Source organism: Trachinotus anak, unplaced genomic scaffold, assembly GCF_046630095.1.
Source record: "Trachinotus anak isolate AG129_WGS33_773 ecotype Australia unplaced genomic scaffold, CSIRO_AGI_Tana_v1 ptg000018l, whole genome shotgun sequence".
Lineage (NCBI taxonomy): Eukaryota > Metazoa > Chordata > Actinopteri > Carangiformes > Carangidae > Trachinotus > Trachinotus anak.
In genome coordinates, this window is record NW_027273869.1 from 7,300,250 (window position 1) to 7,327,290 (window position 27,041).

The 27,041-nt window shown below is 40.8% G+C and overlaps 1 protein-coding gene across 1 annotated transcript in view; it reads left to right on the plus strand.

The window, feature by feature from the left end:
• Window positions 1–1,343: 1,343 nt before the first annotated feature.
• The window catches only part of LOC139634903 (copine-8), an 84,039-nt gene continuing 58,341 nt past the window's right edge, over window positions 1,344–27,041 (plus strand). The window contains exons 1-3 of the mRNA XM_071501634.1: window positions 1,344–1,639; window positions 23,349–23,389; window positions 25,627–25,673. Coding sequence (XP_071357735.1) covers window positions 1,542–1,639; window positions 23,349–23,389; window positions 25,627–25,673 — 186 coding nt within the window. The 5' untranslated portion in view covers window positions 1,344–1,541. The remainder of the gene's footprint in view (window positions 1,640–23,348; window positions 23,390–25,626; window positions 25,674–27,041) is intronic.

Consider the following 27,041-nt stretch of genomic DNA (forward strand, 5'->3'; position numbering starts at 1 on the left):
ACATATCAAGAAATACGTCACGAGCTTTCAGATTTCTCTTAATAGCACAACAGCATTGTGACAAGCTCTGACAAACACACACACACACACTCTTCTGGAGCAAAACAGTTTGATATGCTCTAGGTCTCTTTTGGAGACGCACACACTCATACACACAATGCCCTCATAATGTGACCCTCCTCCTTATCCCTTTACATTCATCATGCTGTCATTCTCTTCTCTGCCAGCGGAGGGGCTCCCTTTCAGTTAATTAAATCAGATGCTTATCCTCATAGCTCAGAGAGAGAGTGAGAGAGAGAAGAGCGAGCAAGGATTATTAGTGTTATTAGTGTTAAAGTCGTTAGTGTTCCTACACAAACACTAATAATAATAATACTAATAATCTCCTCACAGACCACTAAGACTAGATAAAGCATGTGGCAAAGGAACCACATATACTCTTCTGCCCTGACACACAAACGCACACAGAGACTTCATTACCAACAAGGGGTGTAATAGGCTACTACTATGCAGGGGTCCAGACTCCAGACCCCAAGAAATCATAAAAGCTCTTTGTTGCTTCATTTTTGGTAATATGTAGAGGGACCCTGTGTTTGGTATAGCACTTCATTGTAGTCGAGGGACTGATAAGAGACAGATCAGATAAGGAATTCAGAGTACAAACGAAAAACAGGGCCAGCAGCTCTTCTCAAAGTCTCTGCTTTAGGTGTTTTGACCTAGCACGGATGTAGCCATGGATGTAGCAATGCTAGGTCGAGTACATATAACATTTGAGACCTACATTTCCCATGATGCAAACCAGCAGTGTCTTTCGTTTGACCTTACCTGCCTGGTAATTCTTAAACCCCACACCTTCACTCTATAACACAGGCTTTCTGCTAAAACTTAGTACTCTCCATGTCCCAGCTTAAATCGCCCTCATACCATCATCAGGGGCCCAACAGTGGGCCCCTTACCAGGTTTACCCAGCCATGCCAGCAGGAGTGAGGGTTGTCTCATGCCAGTAACTCACATTGAATTGAACTGAATTAAACTGAATTGAACTAATGTGAATGGAAGTATTGAGGGGGATGGGAAATGTGTGCGCGCACGCATGCGTACACACACACACACACACACACACACACACACACACAGGAAAGACTTTTCATGCCAAATTTATTCCATTTTCTTGATGATTGTATCACTGTCATTACTTCCATGCCAGTAAATCTGAGTATTTACATGAACAGAAGTGAACTCAACTGAATTGAAAAACAGACAGAAAGAGGGGGGGGGGGGTGGCATAAAGAAAAGAGGGGAAGGGAGAAGAGAAAGACAAACACACACAGAGGAGGAGAAAGAGAGAGAGAAGTGACATCACATCTCCCAGCCTCTCTCTCCCTCACTGTGGCACCTTTGCTCCACTTCTCGCCGAGGAGGCGCACACACACACACACACACACACACACACACACAGAGCTCTCCTCCTTCGCCGCTCATAAAAAGGGGGATTGGACCGCACGGAAAACGGGAAAAGGAAAAGGAAAACATTTGACAGGATGAACAACAGTTTCGTAAACATGGCGTCGATAGGCGACTTCGACCCGCTCAACGCGTCCATTCCTGCCACCAAAGTTGAAATCACAGTGTCCTGCAGGTAGGAGAATGTGTGTTTAACCTGGTTTTCACTCCGAGCAGGGCTACGGGGGAGCAGCACCGGTTGGAAGTCACCTGTACTAAGTTTCTGTTTACTTTAATTTTTACACCGAGAAGAAGAATGAACATGTCACATTTTCGCTTTTTTTTTTTTTTTTTTTTTATGGCGAATAACGTGAAATTGTCCGTCACCGTACGGTGCAGACCACGAGTAGCGCTAGCTGTATTAGCGGGATGCGATGTCAGTTTGTCACTTTTACTCCTCTTAAACACCGCTGGACGGGCCGTGAAAACAACTCCTGAAGGATAACATAAGCACAAGACTACCACAGCAAAACTGAACGCAATACGCGGAAACTGAGCTGATGCTGTGACCTTAAAAAGCCAACACAAACTCGTTTTCAAGGCGCACTAGCTTACTTTTTTATATTAGCTAACACGGGCAAGTTTTAACTGATGGCCGTTGGGAAAAAAATATGTATATTAAGTGCGACAAGGCTGCTGTTACAAACACTTCAACAAGTATAATATAGCGATAACATGAAATATGAATTTAATACAGTAGCATAAGGACGCCTATTAAGTGATTATATGACATTAAAGGGTGTGTAGAGTTGGATTCCCGCCATTGTGTGAGTTATCCCTAATTATTTAGATATTTCCCAGCTGTGTTGCCGCGCCTAAGAGTTGTTTTAATGTTGTCATCGCAGTATTTGACAGTTGACAGTGTTGTTGTTGTTGTTGTTGTCTATCATTTTGCCGTATCAAATGCATATAAGTCGTTGTGGTGTAGTGTTAGCATGCCGAGTGTGTGTATTATCTGACGTGATGGAAACAGACAGGGGAAGCAGGGGACAAGGCAGGAGTGTGTTTAACCTCCTTTTGAAAGGGGTCTTTGTCTCTCATTCAGGGAGGATTTTCCTCCCTGCATACGAGCAGGCAGAGAAATGCAGAGAATGTGTTTTATTTCTGCCAGACTGGTGACCCACAGCGAGCCACGGCCTGTGTCTGCCTCACAGGTCAGCCACATGTTTTGAGGAGCCCCCCCACCTGTATGTGAATCCAATGAAATGCGTCCCCTCCATCACACCAAATAGGTGATATTATACATTTGCCGCCAGTGATGTCCTTTACCATGATGAGGGACCTTAGCACACATTTAAATGCTTAGAATAGAGAGATAAAACACACACAGAAGAACAAGCTTTTGAAAATGATGTTTCCTTGTAGTCACATTCCTGCAGCTGCACTGTCATTGTAAAATAGGTTACAGTGTTTCTGGTTAACAGTGATACCATCTGCAGTGTTACATCTCTACGGGCTTTAAAAAACATACTGTGCAATAAGATGAGAATCGGTGGCACTCAATAGGACGCAGTGTGTGGATGTTCTTCTATATTAATAAATGATCTGTTGGAGACTTGGCAGTGTGTGTATGTATCTGATGATTTATATGTAGATGTACACAAATGTAGACCGAAACAGAAGTCTTCCTGTAATATGTGAACTTTTCCGAAATCTAGAAAAACAGGTTCCTTCTCAGGGCTTTGATAGATACTCAGATGATGCCAGTTTACATTGCTGCTGTGTTCCCATGGGTAGTGTCCCCATGCTGTCAGTACATTGTTATGGTTGAGGTTGGGTTTTCTTGATGCAAAGTCTGATATGTTAAATGTTGAATAACACAATCCTTCCTGAAATGTTGTCCCTTACACCTTGTGTATGTAGAATTGACTTAAAACATGCAACATAAATCCATATATCCCTTCACTTTCAAATAGCGTGCTATGAAACTGAATCAGATGTCAGTCATATGACTTAGATTAAAATTGAACACATGAAACAGCACATGATAGCACAGTTTTTTGCACTGATTCTGGCACTATTCAAAGATAAACTTTCCAGATAAACTTAATGTGACGTTAGTGCTGCACTACTCGCCTTAGAGGAGAGGACAGAAACAGTACTGTCTTTCCTGAGTCCCTCAGATACTGCGGTTATAGTTTCAGTACCATCTCCTTAGTAACAGAGAGATCATGTCATCTTCCAGTAGAATATATAGTTTGGTAGAGTTTGCTAATGTCTGAGTCACCCAGCTCCTCAGCCCCCAGGGGGGACCGTGTTTTGGTGGCTGCCCTCCCACCTCCAACCTGAGGGGGAGCGGGAATGCCATGGTTACAGTCAGGTGTGTGTGCGTGTGTTTGTGTGTGTGTGTGTGTGTGTGCGCGCGCGCATGAACTTACCAGACGTGTTTGTGGGAGCTTATAGCATATATGTTGTGTGTTTGTGTATGTTTCATTGTTTTGTAAGTGGACAAAATGGGCAGTGTACAGTATCACCATGGTTACTGCTTTTTTTAAAGTTACCCCCCTCTGTGTGTGTGTAGGGTGGTGTTAGAGTAAGAAAATTAACTGAGGAGACAATGGCTGAAGAGTGAACAATATGAGTGAGTGGCATTTTGAATGATAATATGTGCAGTGATTGTTACCGTCATGCACAATTGATCTAAGATGAGAAAGAGAGGGAGTCTTGTAATTGAGTCCAAAGACTTATGTTTGAGTGTATCTAATGGAAGAGAGTTCAAAAATCTGCAATGATGAGGTAATTTGGCTCATTTCCAATGCAAATCAACATTCTTGAAACACTTAGAGTGGCATTCTGATTTTAAGATGTTGTCACCTGTTTCAGGAAAAACCCTTAACCAGCAATTTGCCAACAACTGACTTGTAATCACCTCTCATTTTCAGTTTTGATTTGATATTCATACTTATTAAGCCTTTTTACGACACTCAGTGACTTATCACAGTGGAGAAAGGTAGTAAAGAAGGTGAGAAAAGAAAACATTCAAGAGCTTTTGAACTCTCATTGCAAGTAGCTTTCTTTGTGTAATTGTTGTATAGTCAGTGGTGACATAATTGTTGGAGAAATATTGACAGATCCTCTTACCCTGCATCTCCAGCTAATTCTGATAATGCTCTGATGCTGTGGGAATGTGAAGTAAGAGCCTGGCTGAGACTCAGCAGTTAGCCGGATACATTTTGCTGATTGATGGGAGAGCCTGAGGAATCAGCTTGGATCAATACGCTACCAGCTCTGCCTACTGTGTTGCACAAAAGCACACATGCATAAAAGTATGTTCACACATACTGTATGCTGTTGGGCTACGTATATGAATGACTGTACTCACAAACCATCCCTCACCCACACTCAAACAGTCACAGAAGAATAAATTACTCCCTGATGCACTTTGGTGTTACCACCTACATGTTTGAGCCGGGGGACACTGTGGTGAATGGCCTCAAGTCCAAATATTCCATTATGGTCATCGATCGGGCCAGCACACAGGCTCTTACCTGTTATGTCATACTCACACACACACACACACACACACACACACATACACACATACACACAAAACCAATGTGTCTAATATTTCAAATAAGTGACATGTTTGTAAGTTTCCTTAGGGTTTTGGGAAAGGTTGTCTTGTAACTCAGGTCTCAAGTTAACATTGCAAAAAAAACCTACAGGGAATAGATACCTGCCTGGTTACTGTGTGTAAAGATGCTGTAATTTAATCTGTTAACTTGTACGTGTTTTTTTATTATATCTGTGCGTAATGTGCTGGGTATTAAACCATAATACTGTTTGGTTACCAGTTTAGCTCAGTGGGTAGAGCACCCGCCCCATGTGTTGAGGCTATAGTCCTCACTGCAGGTGGCCCCGGTTCGAATCCCGCTCCGAGTGGCCCTATCCTCCCCTTTCCGTAAGTCGCTTTGGATAGCGTCTACTAAATGACTAAAATGTGTCAGGTCAAGTATCAAAAGTTTGCATCAAACCTGTAGCAGATTCTTGTGTACTTATTATTTTATGAGACATTTACTGATATATACATATTTTTTCTAATATTGTTTTGGTATTGGTACCAAAGCTCAGACATTGAAGCCTATGTCCAGCCTTTGGTGTATGTTTTAATGAATATGCCGTCTACAGCTGAAATGATCAGTCAATTAATCAATTAGTCCATCAGCAGTAAAATGATCAACTATTTTGACAATCAGTTTTCAAGCAAAAATGGCAAACATGGTTCCAGCTTCCTAAAGGTCACTTTTCATTGTCTTACATTAGCATTACATACTTTCTGGTCAGTGGACTGCTGGTAAAACAAAAGAAGTGGCAGAATACATCAACTGCGCTCTGGCAAATCTAATGAGCATTTTTCATTATTGATGTTTTATAGACCACTTACACACAAACCCAAACATCCTAATGTGTCACCCCAAAGGTGTTTGTGTGTTATGTTAGTGTTATTTAGTGCATTGCTTCATTCCTCTTCTGCATTTTTTCCTACCAGCATGGTAGAAAAAGCTCAAAGTAGGATCTAGACAGTTTTTTACAGTGTCATTCAGTCTGCTTGGCACATTTTTCTCATCTCTCCCTCCTCTCTCTGTTTCTTGCGATGCATCCCAGCACTGTCAGTAAACATTGTAACTGTTGACAGTAATAACTCTCAGGCTCTCTCCCCTGTTCACTGTCTCTCTGCATAAAAAAGGCATCTCTCTCCAGTATTCACTGTTGCCACAACATATTGGTGGTAGTGTAAATAGATAAAATTGCAACAGTTTTTTTTCTTTTTCTCATATGGTTAGGGTTGCCTAACTATAACACACCCATGCAGGCTTTGTCATGCATGTATATATTCTTACAACCTGTAGGTAAATGTGTCACATGACTGCTGCATCTGAGTGAATGTCAAGTCTTGATCAGTCTTCATCATCATATAGCTAAAATAATTTACATCAGTACATCCATGTCTATACAAATTGTTGTGGACTGATTTCAGTCAAGGCTGGTTTGGAAATATGAAAGGAGGCCAAATTTGAAAACGAGGTCATATTTGTTCAGGCCTGAAGGCTGGGACACGCGACTGCTGTGATCCTAATGGATTCACTCAAAAATGTGTCATCAAATCAGCTTCAAACCACAAGTAGTCCTGCGGCTTTAGGTATTTCTTGTCATACCAAATATGAGTTCAAATGGCCATTACGTAAGAGTAGTTTGGGCCAGTATTTTATGACTCCATGTTTTACCAAACTGATTGCTTATATTTGTGGATGTGCTGTGAGTACATTGCTAAATTTTGAAGTGGATAATCTATAGTTTACTAAAGGACAAGGTCTAAAGTCAGTAAATGTTTCATGCAGGGTCAACACCAATTCTGAATCTTTACCATGTATCCATTACTTCAGCACTGCCTCAGAAAACCACAGGGGAGAGTTTCCTCTCCAGTGGAACCAATCTAAACTCCCCCACTGAAGGTGGACACGGCACAGTGGATGGAGGCAGCCTACTGTTTGAATCAGTTGGCAGCAGGCAGACGAGATAATCATACACTCGTCATGGTGTTCAAGAGGTGGATTATGTTCTGTCCCTTAGTGGAAAACCTGGCCTTTGTCTAATTTTGAATGGGCTCATTTGGCAGCAGGGTTGTCAGTATGTGTTGGCCGGCACATAGCGACACTTTGAAGCTGGTAGACAGACTCCTGTTGAAACAAACCATAGCATGAGTAACGTCTTGTGCCTTCTCTCGTTCCTTTGTTTCTTCATTTTTCTTAGCACTGCAGTTGCCCATCAGCTGGTGTTACATTATTGCTGAATGCAGGATGACCACACACACACAGATGAACCTCTTACAGTATGATCTCCCACTACCAGTGGTGTTATTTCCTCAAAATCCATTTTTATGATGGATTATTCATTATTATTATTATTATTATAATGCATATCCTTTATTATCATTATTATAAAAATTGGCTTTAAAAATCCAGCTAGTTTCAAAGCTGGTCATCTAATCAGTCAATGTGCTTTGTGAATTTTTGAAGTGGCCATTAAGTTGAAATTGTGATAAACAGCACTGTGTGACAGACTGTCTGTCACTTCTCTGACCAGACTTAGTATTGTCTACCCAGAGAGGAGTTGTTGCCTACACAGCCGGCATCACAGCCAGAGTCTTTTAATAACTTTCTATGTGAGCTACAGTAGTTGTTTATTTGTGTGTGTTTGTATGTGAGTATTTGTTTGACATAAAAACACCATTGCCTATTTCAGTGTTTGTTCTTAAATCTTTGGTTTCTATCTGAGTTGCAGTTGTTCAACACTGTTTCCTTTTGTGGCAGTTTGAATTTAAATGTAAACCATAAAAAAAATATTTCAATAATTATGATTTAAAAAACAAACAAACAAAAAATAACTGTTTATGTGCGCAAACCAAGAGTATGGCGGGAGGTGAGAACAGGTCTGGTGCAGAGTGATGTGTGTGTATAAAATGAAGGATAAAAGTAGAAACATACATTGAAATCAATGTATCACTTTAATAGTGATATTGAATGTTTTCAGATACAATAAATAAATAAAAAGGCCTGAACATTTCCTGTCATTTTTTGAGACGTAAAATACATTGGGGAGTCGATTGAAGTTGAGTTCGGTGATGATGGAGGCTGTGGGTGTGTGACAATCAAACCGAACCCCATTCCAACTGTTTTCAAGTCCACTCTGGACAAGATGGTGTAGATAAGATGTAGGACAGACAAGGTGGACTACTGAACCCTTGCCAAGAACAGTTTTACTGCAGCTTCACTATGCACCACAAATTAAGAAAAACATATTAACTGCTATAAATGTTAGTCTCCACACTATCTTACAAACAGCAGTGTACATTCATCCACTGATTGTCAAAGTTAGTGAGACCTAAAAAAAACATGGAACTACAAGACTGTGAGACTTTTGATATGAAAACAGTGATTTTGGTTGAATCTCAGCATGGGGAGCAGAGAGTGGGAAGACACTTCAGGTTATTGGGCCAGAGCCAAGAAAAGGATGAAAAGTAGGTTGGATTAATGTAGGTTGTGTAAGGCTGGATCTTAGAAAAACAGGCACAGACTTTGGACTTTTGGACCAAGATAAAAGGAAAAGCTCGACATTGTGAATTTTATTTGGACTCGATGCCATTGCTGTCATTAAAGCATACTCAGTCATGTTGAAAAACTGTCCTTAAGAAAGGGTTATAAATATTCAGATTTTAAAGTTATGTTTTACTGACAGTGATTCCTTAGAATTGTTATCTCTAAGAGATAAAGTAAAGCTAATCTTGTTTTTACCCTGAGGACATGACTCTTAGAGGGTCACATGCTCTGGATTGCATCCAGTGGCCCTGTGGACTTCACACCATTGATTGCACTGATTCACATTTTAAATCTCGCTATTGGTATTTCTCTCTATTGCTAAAACAACTACAGAAAATCTTTCACCACACAGCGTTATATTTTGCTCCGTTTGAACCACTTACCCTGCCACCCCGCCCTTTAACATCACAACTCATGACCAAGCCGCTATCTATTTTCAGGTCGCTCACTCCCACTCTGTCAGTGGGAAGTGATTGCGTTGACCTTTTTGGCCCCAAAGAGCTCACATAATGGTTGTCTTATTGAAGACGTCGCTGACAGCCATCACTTTGAAGGGAAGACAGGGTTTCCTGCTGAGCGCCGGTTCAATGCCAGCCAAAAGCACAAAAGGATGTGTGAGAGTGTGCATGATGACACGACGGCCGATAACTTTCCTCTCTGTTTACATGTGGTTCTGAGCAGCAGGGAGCACAAATGATTTTGGATGACAACGCAGTGGTGCTGGCAATCAGTGATACAAAGCTATATTGAAAAAAAACCCTTTCTGAGCTGCCATGAATTGATGCCATTGTCTTGTCTGTCTTGCACTACCTCTGTCTCTCTGAGTGTGTTGTTGGAGTGTGGTAATGTGCATCTGTGAGAGTTTTTGTGTTTGAGACCACAGTCCTACTCTGTAATCAGGTTTGGGCTTTTTCTAGTCAGGTCAGTAAAGATTTATGCACTTACTATCAATTACTATCGACCTCCTTCCTTCTGTTGTGTGCTCACTGCGGGTGGGTTTTCTACATAAGTCACCAGATGGTATGTGCGCCGTGTCACGACTTATGTATGTCTGTGTATGTTTGATTGCACTGTACACACACACGCGCACACACACACACACACACACAAACAAACAAACCATGCACTGATATAATGTCTCTGATCCATACATCAAGCTGTATGGCTGTGGTGAGAAAATGGATTGATAAAGATCGGAGAGGGAGTCGTTGGCAAAGGTCAAGGGCTACGCACACACACAAATCAGTTGTGTACCACGCTACTTCTACAGGCAGAAGTAATATGTAGAGGGGTAATAGGTCTACCCATTGGCCTTACGTCAAGGTTAGACAGCTGTGGTGTTATTTTAAAATGCAGGTGGTAAAACATTTACTCAAGGACATACGCATACACGCACGCACATATACGAATACTATTCACATCAGCAACTCAAAGGCGAGATAACCTGGGTTTAAGCACCTTTCACACAGCCTATTCAAGGCAGGAATGTTGCCGTTCTGTATAAATGGTACAAATACAGATTGGGGGAGAATTGTTGTTGCACCTTTATTCCGGCAGTGGAGCCAGTCCAGGAGTCGGATCTTCATCTGTGTAAAAGGGAGAACTGGCATGTTGGGAGAGATGCACATGCTTCTGTGTTACACATCACACCTGTGAACGCTGGAGTGCTGCCGTTCTATCTAAAATCACAAGCAGGGGCAGCTTGTTTGGTTCAGTGTAAAGAGGCAAAGACAATGAGGGGTCTCTGTATAAAAGGGTCTCTAGATGGATGGTTGCAAATAGTAAACTGCAACATTACTGTATTTGTTCCCTAGGCAGTTGCCCACGCAGAATTTCATCACTGCTATGAATTTCAGAAGTATTGAATTTGCAGTATGAGATAGTTTGGTCAGAATCATCTAGTGGAGGTTCTTCTGAGTTCTGCTTAGAATATTCCTGAAGGATAAACAAGCAGTGAGACCTGTTGACCTCAGGGTCAAACAGGCGTTAAAAGCTCTGCTCAGTGTACCATCAGAGAACGTGGTGGAGCCGTAATAGCAAATGAATTCATCTATATCTACCAATATGTACAACAGAAAGCCCCAGGGAACAGTTTAGCTAAAGGATTGCATATGGGCTGACATGCACAGACAAATATGTAATACACACACTATGTGCACACGTGCATTTAAAAGCATTTAAATACTTGTGCATGCACTCACACTTGCAGAGATTTGCAGTGCTGTGCCTCCCATCAGTCAAACAGCTGATGACATTTTCAGCACAAGACACACACACAAACAACACACATAAAATACGGTCACATTTGATGCTCTGACATTTTATTTTCATACTGATGTAGATTGCGTCCTGTGGGACATAAAGCCATAATAAAACGAATCAAAACATCGCCTATAAATTCTGCCAGCCCAATTTGATTTTTTGACATTTTGGATGTGATGCCCGGGTGGAGAATTGGCTGTATCTGATTAAGATTTTTCCTCTGCCATTTCACAAAAGAAAGGCACAATGCTACACACCAAGCTCTCAGATTGTCATTGCAACACAGATTAAGACTATTTGACAAGTAAGATTACTTGACATACAGTAAATCACCCTCACAGCCCTGTTTACTGCCACGGATGCTGCCTCCCTCCCTGTCTCGTCTCCCTCCCTCTCTCTCATGTAGAAGCCCCTGGCTTCGCCCTGCGCATCCAAAGCATGTCTCTCCATGTCTCTCACGTGCACAAACACTCACTCGGCGCCTTGCTGATAACATGGTAGGAAGGCCACAGTACATGTATAACACAGAAAAAGAAGGGTGTGGAGGTTAATACTGTATGAGGAGAGTCAGAGAGAGAAAGAGAAATACCTCCATCTTCCTCCCTTCCTCTCTCTCATACTCTTTCCCTGTTGTCTCTGGCGATAGCTCCGAGTAGCCTCATCACAACAGATACACAAACATGCACGCGCGCTTACACACTCACTCTGTCTGTCAGTCTGTAACACAGTTATTTACAGAGACAGACATGTACAGACTCAATGGCAAACACCCATACACACACACACACACACACACACACACACACACACACACACACACACACACACACACACACTGATTGCTTGACAAACATCTGAACATGTCCCATTTATCATGTGTTAGTGCTGATGATGATGACTTAGCATAAAAAAATATAAAAATTAAAAACAAACAGACAAATGAGATCTTTTTATATTTATCATTTTGTAAAGCAAGTAGTCGAGACTTGGCTTTTGTCAGTACTGAGCAGTTACTGTCATATGTAAGCTAATGGCATGTGTTGATGGAGGAAACTAGGCGAGTTAGACTAAACTGCACTGAAAGCGGTGACAGAGGCAATTAAGGTAAAATGCCACTGGCACAGATGTGTGGCTGTGTGTTGTCCATGACTGATGTGTATTTTGTCGCACATGTCTGTGTGTAAATGGATGGCGGCGTGGCATATTTTAGTATGTGTGTGAGTGGATGTGTGTGTGCTGAGATGTTCTCTTGGCTCTCCCAGCCCTTGTCAAGAAGAATTAGGCCATCCCTCTTAGAAAAGGAGAGAGAGAATACAAGCTGCTGATGCTCCCCTTCAGTATGTGTGTGTATATGTGCATGTGTGTGAGAGAGATTGGGAGGGTTGGGGGGGGGGGGGGGGGGGGGGGGGGGGGGGGGGGGTTGTGCAAGCATGTGCTTTTGTTTAACATTTGAACAAAACTAGATAGATGAGTAGAAATGCAGAGGGAAAGAAGTGATGGGGAAAAAAATTACGGGGGAAAAAAAAGACCACATAGAGCGGGTACCTGTAGCATTGTGCTCAGCGACCTGTTGAGAAGATCTGAGCATGCTCAGTTGTCTCCTCTTGCACCACATGTTTCCAAGAATATTCCTGGTCTGTTGCTAAGCACGGACACACACACACACACGCTCAGTGAAGAGTCCTGCAGTGGTAGCCGTGATACTAAGAAGTGCATGAAAGGCCAAGAGAATAGGACCTCTATTTAAATGTAAATGCACACAAACACAGTAAAGGTCTTTGATAAAAACAGTTGAACTGAAGTCAACATGTGTAAGATGTGAGCTAAAAATGACATGAAATGATTTCTCTGGGGTTGGTTTAATCATTGTTGGTGTAAAAAATATTTTTGAACAGACATTTAAGTGAGAAGATTGAAAAATTTGAACATTTCTTTTTTCTAAACTGATCACGTTAGTTTTGCAGTGGTCTCTGATTTGGCACTTACAGTCCTTACAGAGTGTGTTAGACCTCCTTCACAAGCCCTTAAAGCTCCATTAAACAGTATATTTGGTATTATATTTTTGGTTAGTACTGCCAGACAACTCATCATCAACACTCCAGTCTGCAGCTTTTTCTAGCTTTTATCTGCTTTCAGCTCATTGTGGTTTTGTAGATTGTGGTTGGCAGGAACAAAATGCTATTCAGAATTTCCTGTTGATTGTTCGGTGAGAAGTTAATCATGTCATCATTTTGAAATGACTCATTTCTGGGCATTTACCTGTAGACTTTGGGGGGGAAACCCCCCTCTTAGTAAAAATTAAGCGGTTAGAGCAAAGGCCATTTTAACGTCAGCACCTGATTTGAGTCTTTGATAGTTAAAATAGGAAGATGTTAGAGGAATGGAACCGCAGTCTCTGGTATGAGCAATGTTTGCTCTGTGCCCCACGTGTGCTACTGGGCTTTGATAGGATCTAAATCTACATTTAATATTGATGTTAGGGTTCTGTAAGGCTGAGGTCCAGGCCAGCATCATCAGATGAATACATAAATCTACCAACAGTTTTGAATGCAATGTAAAATTGCATCAGGTGGAATCCTGATGCCATTGGCATTTTGTGTCAGATACATTGACAGTGACTTCATTTTAAATCCTCACCAATGCTCTGTGCAGTCCTTTAGATTTTGACTTTGCAGATAAGTCCTTTTCAAAAGGAGGACGAGGGATCCAGGTTCTTTTGGATGTATGGCTTTGGTTTGTTTTGTGCAGTTTCCCTTACCTGGGTGTTGAGATAAGCTAGAAACAGTACACTCATCAGCAAATTCACTGTCTGGCCACATTCCACTGTCCACAAACTGCTGTCTGTCTGCTGTATCATACAGATTATTTTCCACTGTGAAGACTTTTAACCTTTCAAGACATTAATTTATTTTTCTTGTGGCAGCTCTTGCAGTTATAGTGACCATCCAGTTTGTTTGCATATGCTGGGGTGCTGAGGGCAGTTTGACATGAAAAAGCATCTTAAAAACATACTTTCTGTAGCAAAACCTGTTTGTGAAAGTTGGTTGTATAATGATTTGCATCTCTCTATTGGTCTTTCTTCTTCTGTCCTCTGCTGGTGTTTTCAGTCATATATGGACTCAAATTCAGATTAGTCACCACAGCAGAAATAGACTCTTTGTTTTCCACCCGGTGTTATCTTTAGCATTGCTGATTTGTCTGTGTGTGTCTGCTTTATCTTGTTTATTGAGTTGATGTATCTGAGGTTTATTAGATCTGGAATATTGGACCAGTGGAATATTGGACCATATCATGAAGCAATATTGGCTGGGCAGTTTGTATTGATTCGTTCATGTTTGTGTGGCGTGACGTGGTGGACAACAGGGTTAGTTGAACTGGAAAATCATCGGACAATACACAGGTTGCTCCATGTGGTTCTGTGTGTATCTACATATATGTGTAACTGTATCTAGTTCAGTGAGATGGTGTAGTCTTCACAGAGCCTATTCAGGTCACGGTCAAACTGAGAGAGAGAGAGAGAGAGAGACAGACACACAGAAAGAGAGAGAAGGAGAGAGTGAGGAAGGGAGGAAGAAATAAAACAGAGAAGAGAACTGCTGAGGGCTCTCAGTGAGAAAACCCCTTTTCCCAGGAGAGAGAGAAGGGACAGGATTTGGGAAAAAAAGAGAAAGTAATGAAATAAAATAATGATGTAAAAGGAGTGCAGAATAAGGTACTGGGGAGGTTTGAGGGAGCAGAGGCGAAGCAGAAGAAATGTGATGAGAAGACACATCACAGCATGTATTGAGCTCGAGAGCAGTAAGTTCCTGGTATGACACAGCTGTAGGAGCAAAAACTAGTGACTGGCTGACAAATAAGCAGAAATACCACTAAAGAGTGACATGTTTATAAAAAATATCATCAAATCTTAGGATGACAACAAGACATTACAAGGGCTTTCAATGGGATTTTGGTATATTGGTCTTTTGCCAAGCATCCTATCCTACAACAGGCAACTAGGCATCACTTTACTAACACAGATTGTCAGGTTTGAAGGCTTATGACCACTGCATACAAAATCCTACAAATAAAAGAAATATATTGAAATTATCAAAAATAAAAGTAATTGTTGTGCAGAGAAGTTTTAAATGTTAAATGTATTAGTAGATTGTTATGCTAATGCATAAGCAGCATATTTTTGCTGCTGCTGTTGAAGGAGGAGCAAATTTTAGCAACTTAATATAGGATAAGGTCCAGTGGTATAGTGATTCCCAACAAGGGGTTGGTGTCAGTGGCCTCAAGATAAATCTGAGGGGTCATGGACTGATTAGTGGTGCAGGAAAGATTAAAAACAGCTACACAAATTAGCCTTCATTTTTGTACTGATCAATAATCTTTGCTTTTAAAAAAATATTGGATAATTTGACTGGTGTGGGCCTCAAGCAGTTATTTAAATGAAACCATTTGAGTGGGTTATTAGGGAATCACCCTTTAGTGAAACTGTTAACAATTCATAGACATCAAAAATGTAACAAGAGGCCCCCAACAGGACACTGCTCTTTTGTAAGTCACAGGCCAAAACAGCTAGAAATCACTAGTTTAATCTGAATAGTAACGATTTGAAGTTGATTAAAAAGTACAATATTTTTCTCTGAAATGCAGTGCAGTATAAAGTATAGTATAAAGAACAAAGTTTCATACATTTTATTTTAAAAATGAAAGTAGTATAAAATGGAAATACTAAGTCCAAGCTCCTTAAAATTGGACTTGGAAATGGAGTAAATGCTTTTAGTTACTTTCCATCGCTCATTTTAAGCTAATTAACTAATTAAAACTGACTGAAAATGAATGAAAAAAATTCATTAAGACCTTCCCATTAATAACCTTATTACAGGTAAACATGCTAACCAACCGTAACTACAGAGTAAATCAAAAAGAAAAAGTTACATCACGTTTTCTTGTAGAAAGAAATGAATGCTGACACTGAAGTTGAGATGATGGTGTCTCCACTTGAATGACCTCTTGGCAGCAGCAGCAGTGGTTACCATAACCATATATCTGGCTATAATTTTTGACCTAGAAATGCACTGGCTTGAGTCATAGCCTCCATACTCTGCACCTCTATGTTCTGTAGCTTTTAAACCCACCACCCCCACCCCCCACTCGTCCTTTTTCACACTCTCTCTTGCAACTTTTCTCTCTTTCCCTGTGCCCATGGTTAAGCCTGGACTCCAGAAGAGTCCATAACGACAGAAATAGAGCAGCTTAACACACACATGCACACACACACAAAGCATCCTCTTGTTGCTCTCGCACAGTTTATGACGGCTAATTAGACTGCCTGCCTCAATTCCTCTACGTGCAACTCTCTTTCACTCAGTACCTGCACTCAACTCAGTCCTTTCTCAGTGCAGTGCTCATTTTCTCTTCTACATTCCCTGTCCTCTCCTCTCCTCTCCTCTCCTCTCCTCTCCTCTCCTCTCCTCTCCTCTCTTTCTCCTCTCCCTCCTCCAGTGGGCTAAAAACCCAATTTATTTCTGTAGCGTAGGAGAGGGTTGTGAGGGTCTCAAGGGGGTTTTGCTGTTGTGTCGTCAAGGTAACACACTGTCAGGGACACGGCCTTCCAAGCCAGTCCAAAAGGCACTGTAGATGTATTCATTAATTTAAAAATAGGGGGTGGAGAACTGAAAGGAGAGAAGAGATAAATGGGGAAAGGAGAGAGGGATAAATATGAGATGATGAGAGGGAAGGAGCTGAGGAGAGGAATAAGAGAAAATATAAGGAAAAAGAGAAAAATAGATCAAGAGAGGAAGGGTAAACCTAGAGATGAGAGGAAAACCAAGGAAAGAGGTGGAAAGGTGAGCGCTGCAAATACCACAGCACTGATGGCATGCCTGCTTGTGGAGTCGTCTGGAAAAACAACACACACACACACACACACACACACACACACACACACACACACACACACAGTAACTGTCAGTCAAGTCAGTCAAGTGGCCTCAATTGGCTGTCAGTAGTTGCCATGGTAACCGTCCCCATACTGCTGTTATCGTTTGGCTCTCGTCATTGAGCAAATGCACAGAGGTGTGTCTCCAGTCTGTTCATGTGGGAGAGAAAGAGTGATAACCCCCCTCCCCCCTCTGACCCCCACACTGAAGCTCCACCAGACGTTTCACATAATTAGAGAGTTGTCATATCAGTTGAAGATGCTGCCTCACCATCTGTCTGTCTCTCTCTGTCTTTATCGACCTCTTCTGTCTCGCTTTTGTCCTTATTCTTCATTTTTTTTAATTCCTTCTTGCTCCTTTTATTAACTCTCTCTTCGAAATGTGTGTGTGTGTGTGTGTGTGTTTCCAGCACATCTGGTATCAGATTTCACTTCCTGTAGCTGTGATTGACAGCTGTCAGAGGTAATGCGTCAGAGGCATGGCCAGGATGACAGGGGACTGTACTGGTATAGGTTGCCCCCAGGGGGGAGGAAGCCCGGTTTGACAGCAGTCTGAGATCAGCACTGTCACATCTGCCTCTGACTTTGTGTGTTGGTGATGCTGGCAGCGAGTTTTGCTGGTGTATATGTGTATTGTATGATTGGGCTGGACTTAAAAGCTGTGCAACCGAGAGGTAAAACACTGGAGTAAAGTTGCTGAAAACTTTTATGATGTTTATAATACTTTGTGTGTTAATATGATTCCCTTTGTAAGCGGTGCAGGACATCAGGCAGAAATTTAACTAAATATCCATCTCATCCCTCAACTCATCATCTCTGTTTGTGAAGTTTCCCTTTCTAAAGCAAAAAGTGAGTTAGTCAAATCAAGTCAAGGAGTGATTGTAGCCAGTTGATTATTCTTTTTAGACATACGTGAAAAAATTGTGAACCTATTAACAATCAGGTGTGGCATCGATTCAATTCATTTCAATTCAATTTTATTTGTATAGCACCAAATCAGAAAGAGAAAGAGAAACCCAACAGTTCCCACAAAGAGCAAGCACTTGGCGACAGGGGGGAGGAAAAACTTCTTTCTAACAGGAAGAAACCTCCAACCGAACCGGTCTCAGGGTAGGCAGCCGTCTGTCTCGACTGGTATTCTGTTGGAAATTCATTAGAAAAAGATGAGACACACATCTGCACTACAACAAAACCAAACAAAGCAGCATGGCTTAACTGGGGTGCACTGAATGTGATTTTAGAGCCTCATCCAACACTAAAAAATATGATATGACTACAGCCTCGTGCCTGTTCGGTGATTGGCTTCTCTGTCTTATTCAGTATACATAATTCCCTGTGCATGGATGTGTAGTTTTTTGTCTGTGCAATGAATTCAACTCCAACATGATTGGAAATGCACCTGTAGAGACCCCTTGTACGAACTACCACAGAGGCAGTTTTGAGTACTTTGACAAGTGTTTATATGTTCATGGACAGATTTTGTTGCTGTGATAGTGCCGCAACTGTGCAGGTCACAAAACTTTACAGGTGTGTAGTTTGGATCAAAATAAAGGCTGAGTTCAAAGATGAGTACCCAGAACTTATGGGTCCAGCCCACAAGTTCTGGGTACTCATGTATTAATGTAATAATGACCACTGAGTATTGATGATTGACAGATGTCGCAGCTGTTGTGATCCCATCCCCTGATGGTTTCTAGTCTAATTCTGCTGTTATATCAGGCCCTGCCTTTTAATTACAGTAGAATCACCTGACCTGCTCCTCCTCCCCACTCGCCTGCTCACTTGTTGCCCATCACCTTACTAGTATACAGTATACCGGTATGTTTCCACTTGTTCTCTGCCAGATTGTCTTTGTTCCATGTGCCTGTTTTGATCCTGATTGTGTTTTAGACCTTGCCTGTGTTTTGCCTCAGACTGACTCTTTCTACTTCGTTTCCCCTATTGAATTTTTGTATCCTTGCTTTTTTTTTTTCTAAGCAAAGACTCTTGACTTTTACATCTGCCTCCTGTGCCATGCTTGTGGTTCCCTTTTCTGAGAACCATGACAAGTGGGCTTCAGTTAGATGTAGTAGCAGATTAGAGACAGAAACAAAAACAAATCAAGTGATTAAGCAGCAAGTCAGACAGAGAAGATGCACTGAGAAGTGTTTTTTTGTGTGAATGAACTTGCATGCACCAGAATGAGTGAAAGCCATTTGAAATGCCAAAGGTGCTGTTTTTGTAAGGAAGGATGAGCGAGAGAGAGTCTGCATCTAAACACACCAAAAGCTGAAAGCCTAAGGGAAATCTATTGAAGAGATCAATATTTTGAGAGACCAACAAGAAGCTCAGTTTTTGATTCCACAGTGTGTCTTCACAGCTGATCAGCTGATTGATGTCTTTTTCTTTTAAGAGATCTAAAATGCCGCCTAATATTTTGATGAGAAAAAAGGCTTAAATTATTATCAAAGTTAGGCATTAATAGTAGAAGATGACAGCGTTTTTAGGAAACTCGCTGCTAAAAATACGAACACTATTTTAGTCTGGTACCTTTCTTCCTGCAGACCTCTCTGTGACTCGAATGGCAGCTTTTAGCTTTCCACTGCCTGCCTCTGGATGAAAAGAAGGAAAGGAGCGATAGAAAGAGAGAGAGCCATGACTCATTCACATTATCCTCTGAAGTGGAAATCCTGAAAACGTGTCTTACACACACACACACACACACACACACACACACACACACACACACACACACACACACACACACACACACACGCACACACCAACACATACACGCACACACAACATGCAGGGGGAGCCCAGGAGCCCATTTGGAGTGCCACCATGTGTGATGTGCTGTGAGCAGCAGCCAGTCACAGACTGTGGAGCCTCAAATTCTTTCTCAAAGGGAGAAGGTGTACTTTAAATTGTGTCCCCAACTGTACCCCCAACTCAGAGCGGGAAATTACTCCAAGGCACCAGCCAAGTGGTGCCACATTATAGCAGGACTGTTTGTATTTTTTAGTATGAGATTGAGTTTGATGTCCAGGTTTGTTCAGAGATGGTGTTCGACAGTGAAAGTAGTGTGCTGATTTGAGACCATCTTTCACTACCCCCTCTGGTCTTACAAAAGTTTTTTTTTTTTTTGTCGTGTCTTGACTCTAAATAAAGGGATAGTTCAACATTTGAAGATGTTTATGGAAGACATCGTCACAAAGCAAACTATCACAACACAAACTATTTCATATTCATTACACTATGGCTACGTGGGAATACTTAACTCTTTTTGGTCAGAGCTTATATGTTATTTGGTCTGATGTGTCTCTCTCCTCACTGTTCCTAATTAATATGCATACCTTAAAGTATAAAGCTGGTGATGTCGATATTCTTATTGTCAACATAAACCAACATGTGTTAGTTCATCCCTGCATGCTTCCTGACTTCCCCAAACCAATTTATTCCTCCTGATATATATATATATATATATTTTCATTTTAAACAAGACTAGTATATGGCCGCACTGTGTATGGTCAATGTGCGAAACTGATGACGTAGGTAAAAACTGTTGTGGAACCACTGTAAACAACTGACATCATTGTGTCGTGTTTGCATTCTGCCTAGTGTCAGCTGGTTTCAGCTATTTATCTTTGTTTCTCATCTACTCTCAGTGCTCTCATGTACAGTATTTTAATACAGTCGAATTTTAAATGTTTACAGTACTGACTAAGGCTGAACAATTAATTGAAATACTATGGTCCAGTATCCAAATTGCATCATATCACAATCACTATATCTGCCACAATCATCACAATATATTTTTTTGCATATCATTAAGCCTTAGTATTGGCTCTATGGTTGGACTGGGAAAGAAATTCAGCCTTGGATTTATCCACTGGGACTGGCTGCACAAATGACACTGACAGTAAAAAATGTTATGATGGTCCACCAGCCATTTGAGTCGGTATGGCCAGTCCGCTTTCACCTAAACACTGCGTACTGCGCTATACCATCTTTCATGCGGGTGTTTTCAGTGTATAGGAGGACACAGGAATTGACTCATGCACTAACATGCATATGCCACTGTCCTGCATACCAAAACAAAGAACAGGGAAATACAGATTAAAACACATTCAGAGGGGGTGTGACTTTGTTCTCTGCTCAGGACGCCATTACTCCACTATATCTTTACATAAAAAACAGTTGGTTGCTGCTATACTATTGTTTAAAATCTTGTTTACAGAACCTTTAATGTTTGACAAAAAAAATTCAAATCACACGTGTGACTGACATATGTAACACACTTTGTGGAGGCATGTTTATTTTTTGAAAACCACACTTCTTGTTGTTTCTTCATGTCTAAGATTGTCTAAGTCCCATTGTTCTCTTCACTGCTGACCCTCAAAGTCTTTAACAAACAGTACCCAGAAAGGTGTTTTTATTTCCTTGAAAGCTTCAGGACTTGGTGTAGAGCTCTAATTAGCTGACTAAAGACAATTGTGTTTGTTTTCGATCGGGCATAAATCATTCCAACTACCAATATTGATGACTTGTCAGCTGTCGGTGAGGGCAATCCAATCACTAATCAGCTGAGTACTAAACAAAGCTTCAGTCATTAACCTGGCTTTTCTCTAAAGCATGTAAACAGGAATATGAATCTGCACACCCTCTTAGCTGGGTTATTCCATTAGTCCATTAGTGCTGTGGACAGACAACACAATAGGTAAACAGACACATACATACACATACACCTAACTTGTGTGTGTCTTTGGATTAAGGGAGGAAACGCAAACACCAAACTGACCTGGAACCATGCAATCTGAGCCGAAAGCTACAAATAACAGCTTCAAATGTCTCAAGTCATATGGAAGTGACAACAAATCAGCACTGACATGGAAGATTTGATATGAGTGATTTGATACAAGTGGTTCTGCAATTTATGACTGAGTGAATGAGTGAACTGACAAGTAAGAGTGCGAACAAGCAGGAAGGACTGAGTGGATGCCGGAGGTGTTTTTATTTTTTTGTTTTTGAAACCAAAGGTGTTTTTTTGCTTTCAGAACAAACACAGGAGAGTGAGACAGAGAGAAAAATGCCAAATATGGTGTTGATGAGTTCACAAGTTCACAAAAGAAAAAGTGAGAGAAGTTCATACAGGAACAGAGAGATAGAGACAACTGAAAGTCAGCTGAAAAAGAGAAAAAAAACATCTCCAGTTAGAGAGGCTCTTACTGAAAACCAGCTTGCAGCCTGGATACTCTCCAGCAGCTGATGGTTTCGGGGCTTTGTCTGACAGCCTTTCAAAGTCTCTCACAATCCCTGGGATTGAAAGGATAACTGAAAGCTTTACCCACATTTTGATGCCTTTTCTGCAACCAGGAAACGTCAGGGCACATTAAATGGATAAAAGAAAGTGGATTGGAGAGTAGATTTTAATTCTTATCAGGGCCTTGAGTGATTTAACCTCACCGACAAGTTGGTGAATCTTCTGCTCTGCTCTCCTCTCCTCTGCTCTCCTCTCCTCTCCTCTCCTCTCCTCTCCTCTCCTCTCCTCTCCTCTCCAGACCATTAGCTCCCATCACCATCATTCATCTCATTATTCACAAATCAGAATTAACAATAAGGTCTCATGCCACTTTCATATCAGCCCATTTCATTTCCCCTGCCCTCCTCCCTCCCTCCTCCCTCCATCTCTGGGTGAAACTCAATGGTTTGCTGAGACAGAGGACTGCTCAACATATCACTGGTCTCAGAGAATACCTACTGTTTTTCAAGCATGAAATGAGCAGCCATAAAAATCTTAATTTCCATAAATAATAAGAGTCTGAATTTAAGTTGAAATCACTCTGTGCTTAGTTGCAATAACCTTAAGAGTGTTGTTTATGGTGGAAGTAATGGCAGACTGTTTGCCGAGGTTCTTGTCAGTTCTCTCATATGTGACAAGGGAAGACTTGTCTGAATTGAAATGTTTTTAGGTTTTCATTGTTGAAGTCTGTTTACACTGCATGGGTGCTGTTGTGACCAATGCAATGAGACAAGCATGTTTCAGTTTTTAGCAAATAAACAGGAGAGAAAGGATGTGGATTCATACACATTTGGTGTTGCAGTGAGTATCTATGGCAGCAGCATGATGTTGAATTGTGGCCTTGTTTACCACTGGATGGAAGTAAGCTATATCAGGTGTTAGCTACACAGCAACATCTGTTTAAAGGATTCTTGTTTTGATCTTTTCATGGGATGTATTGTTGAAAAAAAGGGGAGATTGCCAAGCTTGTCCTTCAACAAATAAGACAAGATATTTTTCATGTTTTTACAAACACCAGCAGTGCACGAGCCTCAGTGTCATGGCTAATGCTGTGCTCAATCCAGTATCTAAATGTTTTTGTTTTTTTTTGTATTGCCACACCACAGGGATACTGTAAACAGAGCGTGATGGTAATGTGCCGACTCACAGCCAACACACTACATAAATAGTCTTTGTGTTAACACGCATTCACAGCCACATTTGGAAGACGACTGATTTTCTTTCTCACTGAGGGAACTGAGTTTCTAACTATTTTCACCCTTTTGTGTCTCCACAGAAACCTGCTGGACAGGGACACCTTCTCCAAATCAGACCCAAGTAAGATCAACCTTCTCTCTGTTTATCTGTCACCCACGGCACACAAGTTTGTGTTTGTGTCAGTGTCTGATTGTTAATTGAGATCTCGGCTCCTAATCATTTCTGAGGTTCACAATTGGGAGAACAGTAATCAAGGAAGCAAAAGGAGGAAAGGCAAGTGGGGTGTGTGCAGACTACAAAACATATAAAATGTGTGAAAGTAATGTCAGTTTAATCAAGTCAAATGCGTATAAGGAAAAAAGTAAGAGTAAAGAAAAATGGCAAAAAGGTAGGAAATAAGGGGTATTAATCGAGTGTAAAGGAGTGAGAAATCAATTAGGGACTGACGGGAGGTGTTTTCTTCGCCGTATGTAGTCGTGAGTCACTCCTTATGTGTGTAAGTGTTTTTCAATTTGAGGCAGGTCTGACTAATGCAACTAAGAAGCTTTTCCCTATGGACTCTTAGAATGGGTGTCAATCCTCCCCTTCTCTCTCTACAGTTAAAATCATTATAATAATACTGTTAGTGCCAGAGCAGTGAGTTAAAGGAATAGTTTGATATTTTGGGTAATGTACTTATTGGCTTCCTCTGCAAGAGTTACAGAGGAGCTATTCCACTACTTCGTGTGCCAGAGCTGTAGACTTAGATATAGACCTGAAAACTCCACATAGACTGAACTGGTATTGTATCATTGATTAGCCTCTACATTAAAAGGTAGCTACATATTTTCCTGCCTTCATATCCAGCACAGTGCTTACTTTCCTCCTGCAGCCATGCAAATAATTCTGCCACACAGAATCCTTATTCATGAACTGGTTCTTCCTTTTAGTCATGAAAAGAGCTTTATTGATTTTGTTAAGTGCTGATGATCATGTTCAGTGTTTTTTCATTTGTCTTTTGTATCAAGGATTGTGAGAAATAATGCATTTATCCACTCTGTTTTAATCAAGTGAGGGTGCAGAACTGGCAGAATTACCATTAGAATAAATGCTTCCACAGATTAAAGGAATAGTTCAGAAATTTGACTATTTCCTTTCTGGCAAAGACCTAGATGAGACGACTGATACCACTCTCATGTCTTGTACGGTGCAACAGCTAATTGGTTATCTTAGCTTAGCAAAAAGAAAATGTGTCAGCTAGCTCTTCAGTAGCAGTGTGTCTAGGCCAATTTGTAAATGTTGGATCATGTCAGTGTGAACACAGGTGTGTGTATTATAGGGAGTGTGAGTAGGATGTAAGATCATTGTTATCAAAAGAAGGTATTTGTCATCTTGAGCTGTGTCTGAATTTGGGATTATGACTTTTGGTGCTCTATACTTACTCAACAATACACACACACACTCTGTCTTTGCAAAATATAGTATGTCAGCACATTTACAGTAGTGTGTGATAAAAATGACTCATGCTGGTCATGATGACAGTGATGAACATGATGACGAGGATGACAGTGATTAGGAGGAGGAGGAGAAGGAGGAGAAAGCTCAGGCTTTACCCATACATTTAGACGTGCTTTTATGCTGAGTAGCACTTTTGAATATGCTGAGCACAGCGACTTCATTCTCCTGATATGAACCAGCCTGACAGGGTAAAAGAGCAAGGAGGTAAAGGAGAGCGAACATCTGAGATAGTGGAAATATAGCGATATGTCACCTGCTGGTAAAAATACCTTTGAAAACTAAAGAGCAGTGATCGAAAGGGCAACCAAGGCTCTCAGGTACAAGTGAAAACAAACAAAAACAAGCCCTTCAGTATAAAGCTACAAGGCCATGAAGAATCTGAAGTTTTTATTATTGGTTTAAATCTGTGTTCCCAAAAATATCATGACGTGACATTTGTTTATGTGTGATATATCCTTCTGTCTCTTATCGGAAGAGAACATCAAAGGTCTGTGATGAGTGAGCTCAGTAATTTTCCTGGTTTCACGAAATTGCATAATAGCCTGAAATGATGTCTTTCACCATCTGAAGATGGAAAATATATATTTGAGCTTTATGAATAAAGCTATTAGCTGCTTTGATGTTGTTTTGTTATTGCTAATTCACACATCTATGTTATAATATAATATGTAATATTCATGTTCTAATGGATCCATAAAATACCATGCCATTTGAGTTTGTTTTTATTTGTCTTGTGAGAATAGTGTTCCTCTATCCCTCCATTAGTTTCCAATCATTAACCACAATTATGAAAAAAAGAAAAGAAAAATCCTGTTGTACAGTATTGTGTTATTGATTTTATATGTCTCTGTTCTTCACAGTTTGTGTTCTCTACACACAAGGCATGGGCAACAAGGAGTGGAGAGAGGTGAGTGTGTGTGCGTGTGTGCGTGCGTGTGTGTGTGTGTGTGTGTGTGTGTGTGTGTCTTCTAAAGCCAATCTTCATTCACTGTAGTTTCAAATAAATTTAAAGAAGACCTCAGTGGTGACAAATATGCAACTTTCCAAATGTCTGCAGAGACTTCTGCAGCATGATCCTCATCTGTGCTGTCTTTATACTGTATTTTTGACTTTATATTTGTATTACTCACTACAGGATGGGTGATAAGGCCAAAACCTGTGAAAAACAGAAAAGCTGTGATTGTTATGTATGCTCAAAACATGCGGGTTATCCCACACAAATATGAACTGTACCAGCAACCTTGTCTCCCAGAACTTACATTCATATTCTAATGAACTGTTACCAGTACCAGTTACTTTGTGGTGGAGTCGCACAGAAGTTGCTAGGGGGAGACTAGGGGGAGACCAGGGCTCACATTCATAGTCCTGTCTATGTCGAGGTTGAGTCAACAAAAGCGCTTTGGTTAAGATTTGGGAAAGATTGTGGTTTTGGTTAAATGTAAAATAACATGTTGTGTCTGAAGTCACTGTGGGCTTTTTCTTTATTAGGCTGTTGTTACTGCAAGTGGATACTGTACTGCAAGAAGACAGGAAACAAATATGTTGTCGTCAGAAAAACTTTAGTGTTTAGTGTATCAACATATACAGCTTGCATAAATACATAAATTAATTTTTCCTCATTACGGTAATAGGATACATAATATGGTCACAATAGCATTTTATACCAAATATATTTGCTGTTGCAAATTAGTTTTATATAAACATAATTTCTAGGGGACAGGGTTTGTACCAGATGCTTAAGCTAAATACAGAAACATCTGCACACTAATCCATATGCTCTGGTTGTGTTTTGAACAAGACACCATCCTGATTATCTGCAGACAGGTGGTTGCTTGTGTTAGCTCCCTGGCAGGCTGAATAAAGTAGAATACGCACATTGTTCAGTCTCCTGTAGGTTTCCTGTCTCATAATACCTCGTCAAAAACACAAACGGAGAACTTTTCAGCCTGTTTGTCTTGTGGACGTGCCAGTTAATCATCAACTAACTGAAGGGCTCACCAGAGTCATTAGGATTTATCCTCTGGGAACCATGAATATCATGGCAATCCATCTAGTAGTTGTTGAGATAGTTCTGTCTATACCAATATGGTGGACCAATTGAAATACCGACATTGCCATAACAACAAGCAACGATGCTAGCATAGCTAAAAAAATAGTGCACATTATACAATTAGGGTTTGTTATATTGAATTATGGAATTGGCCTGATGTGATTTTTCTACATATTCTTGCTTTTCACACACATTGCCAACAAGTCAAATATATTTATAATTATT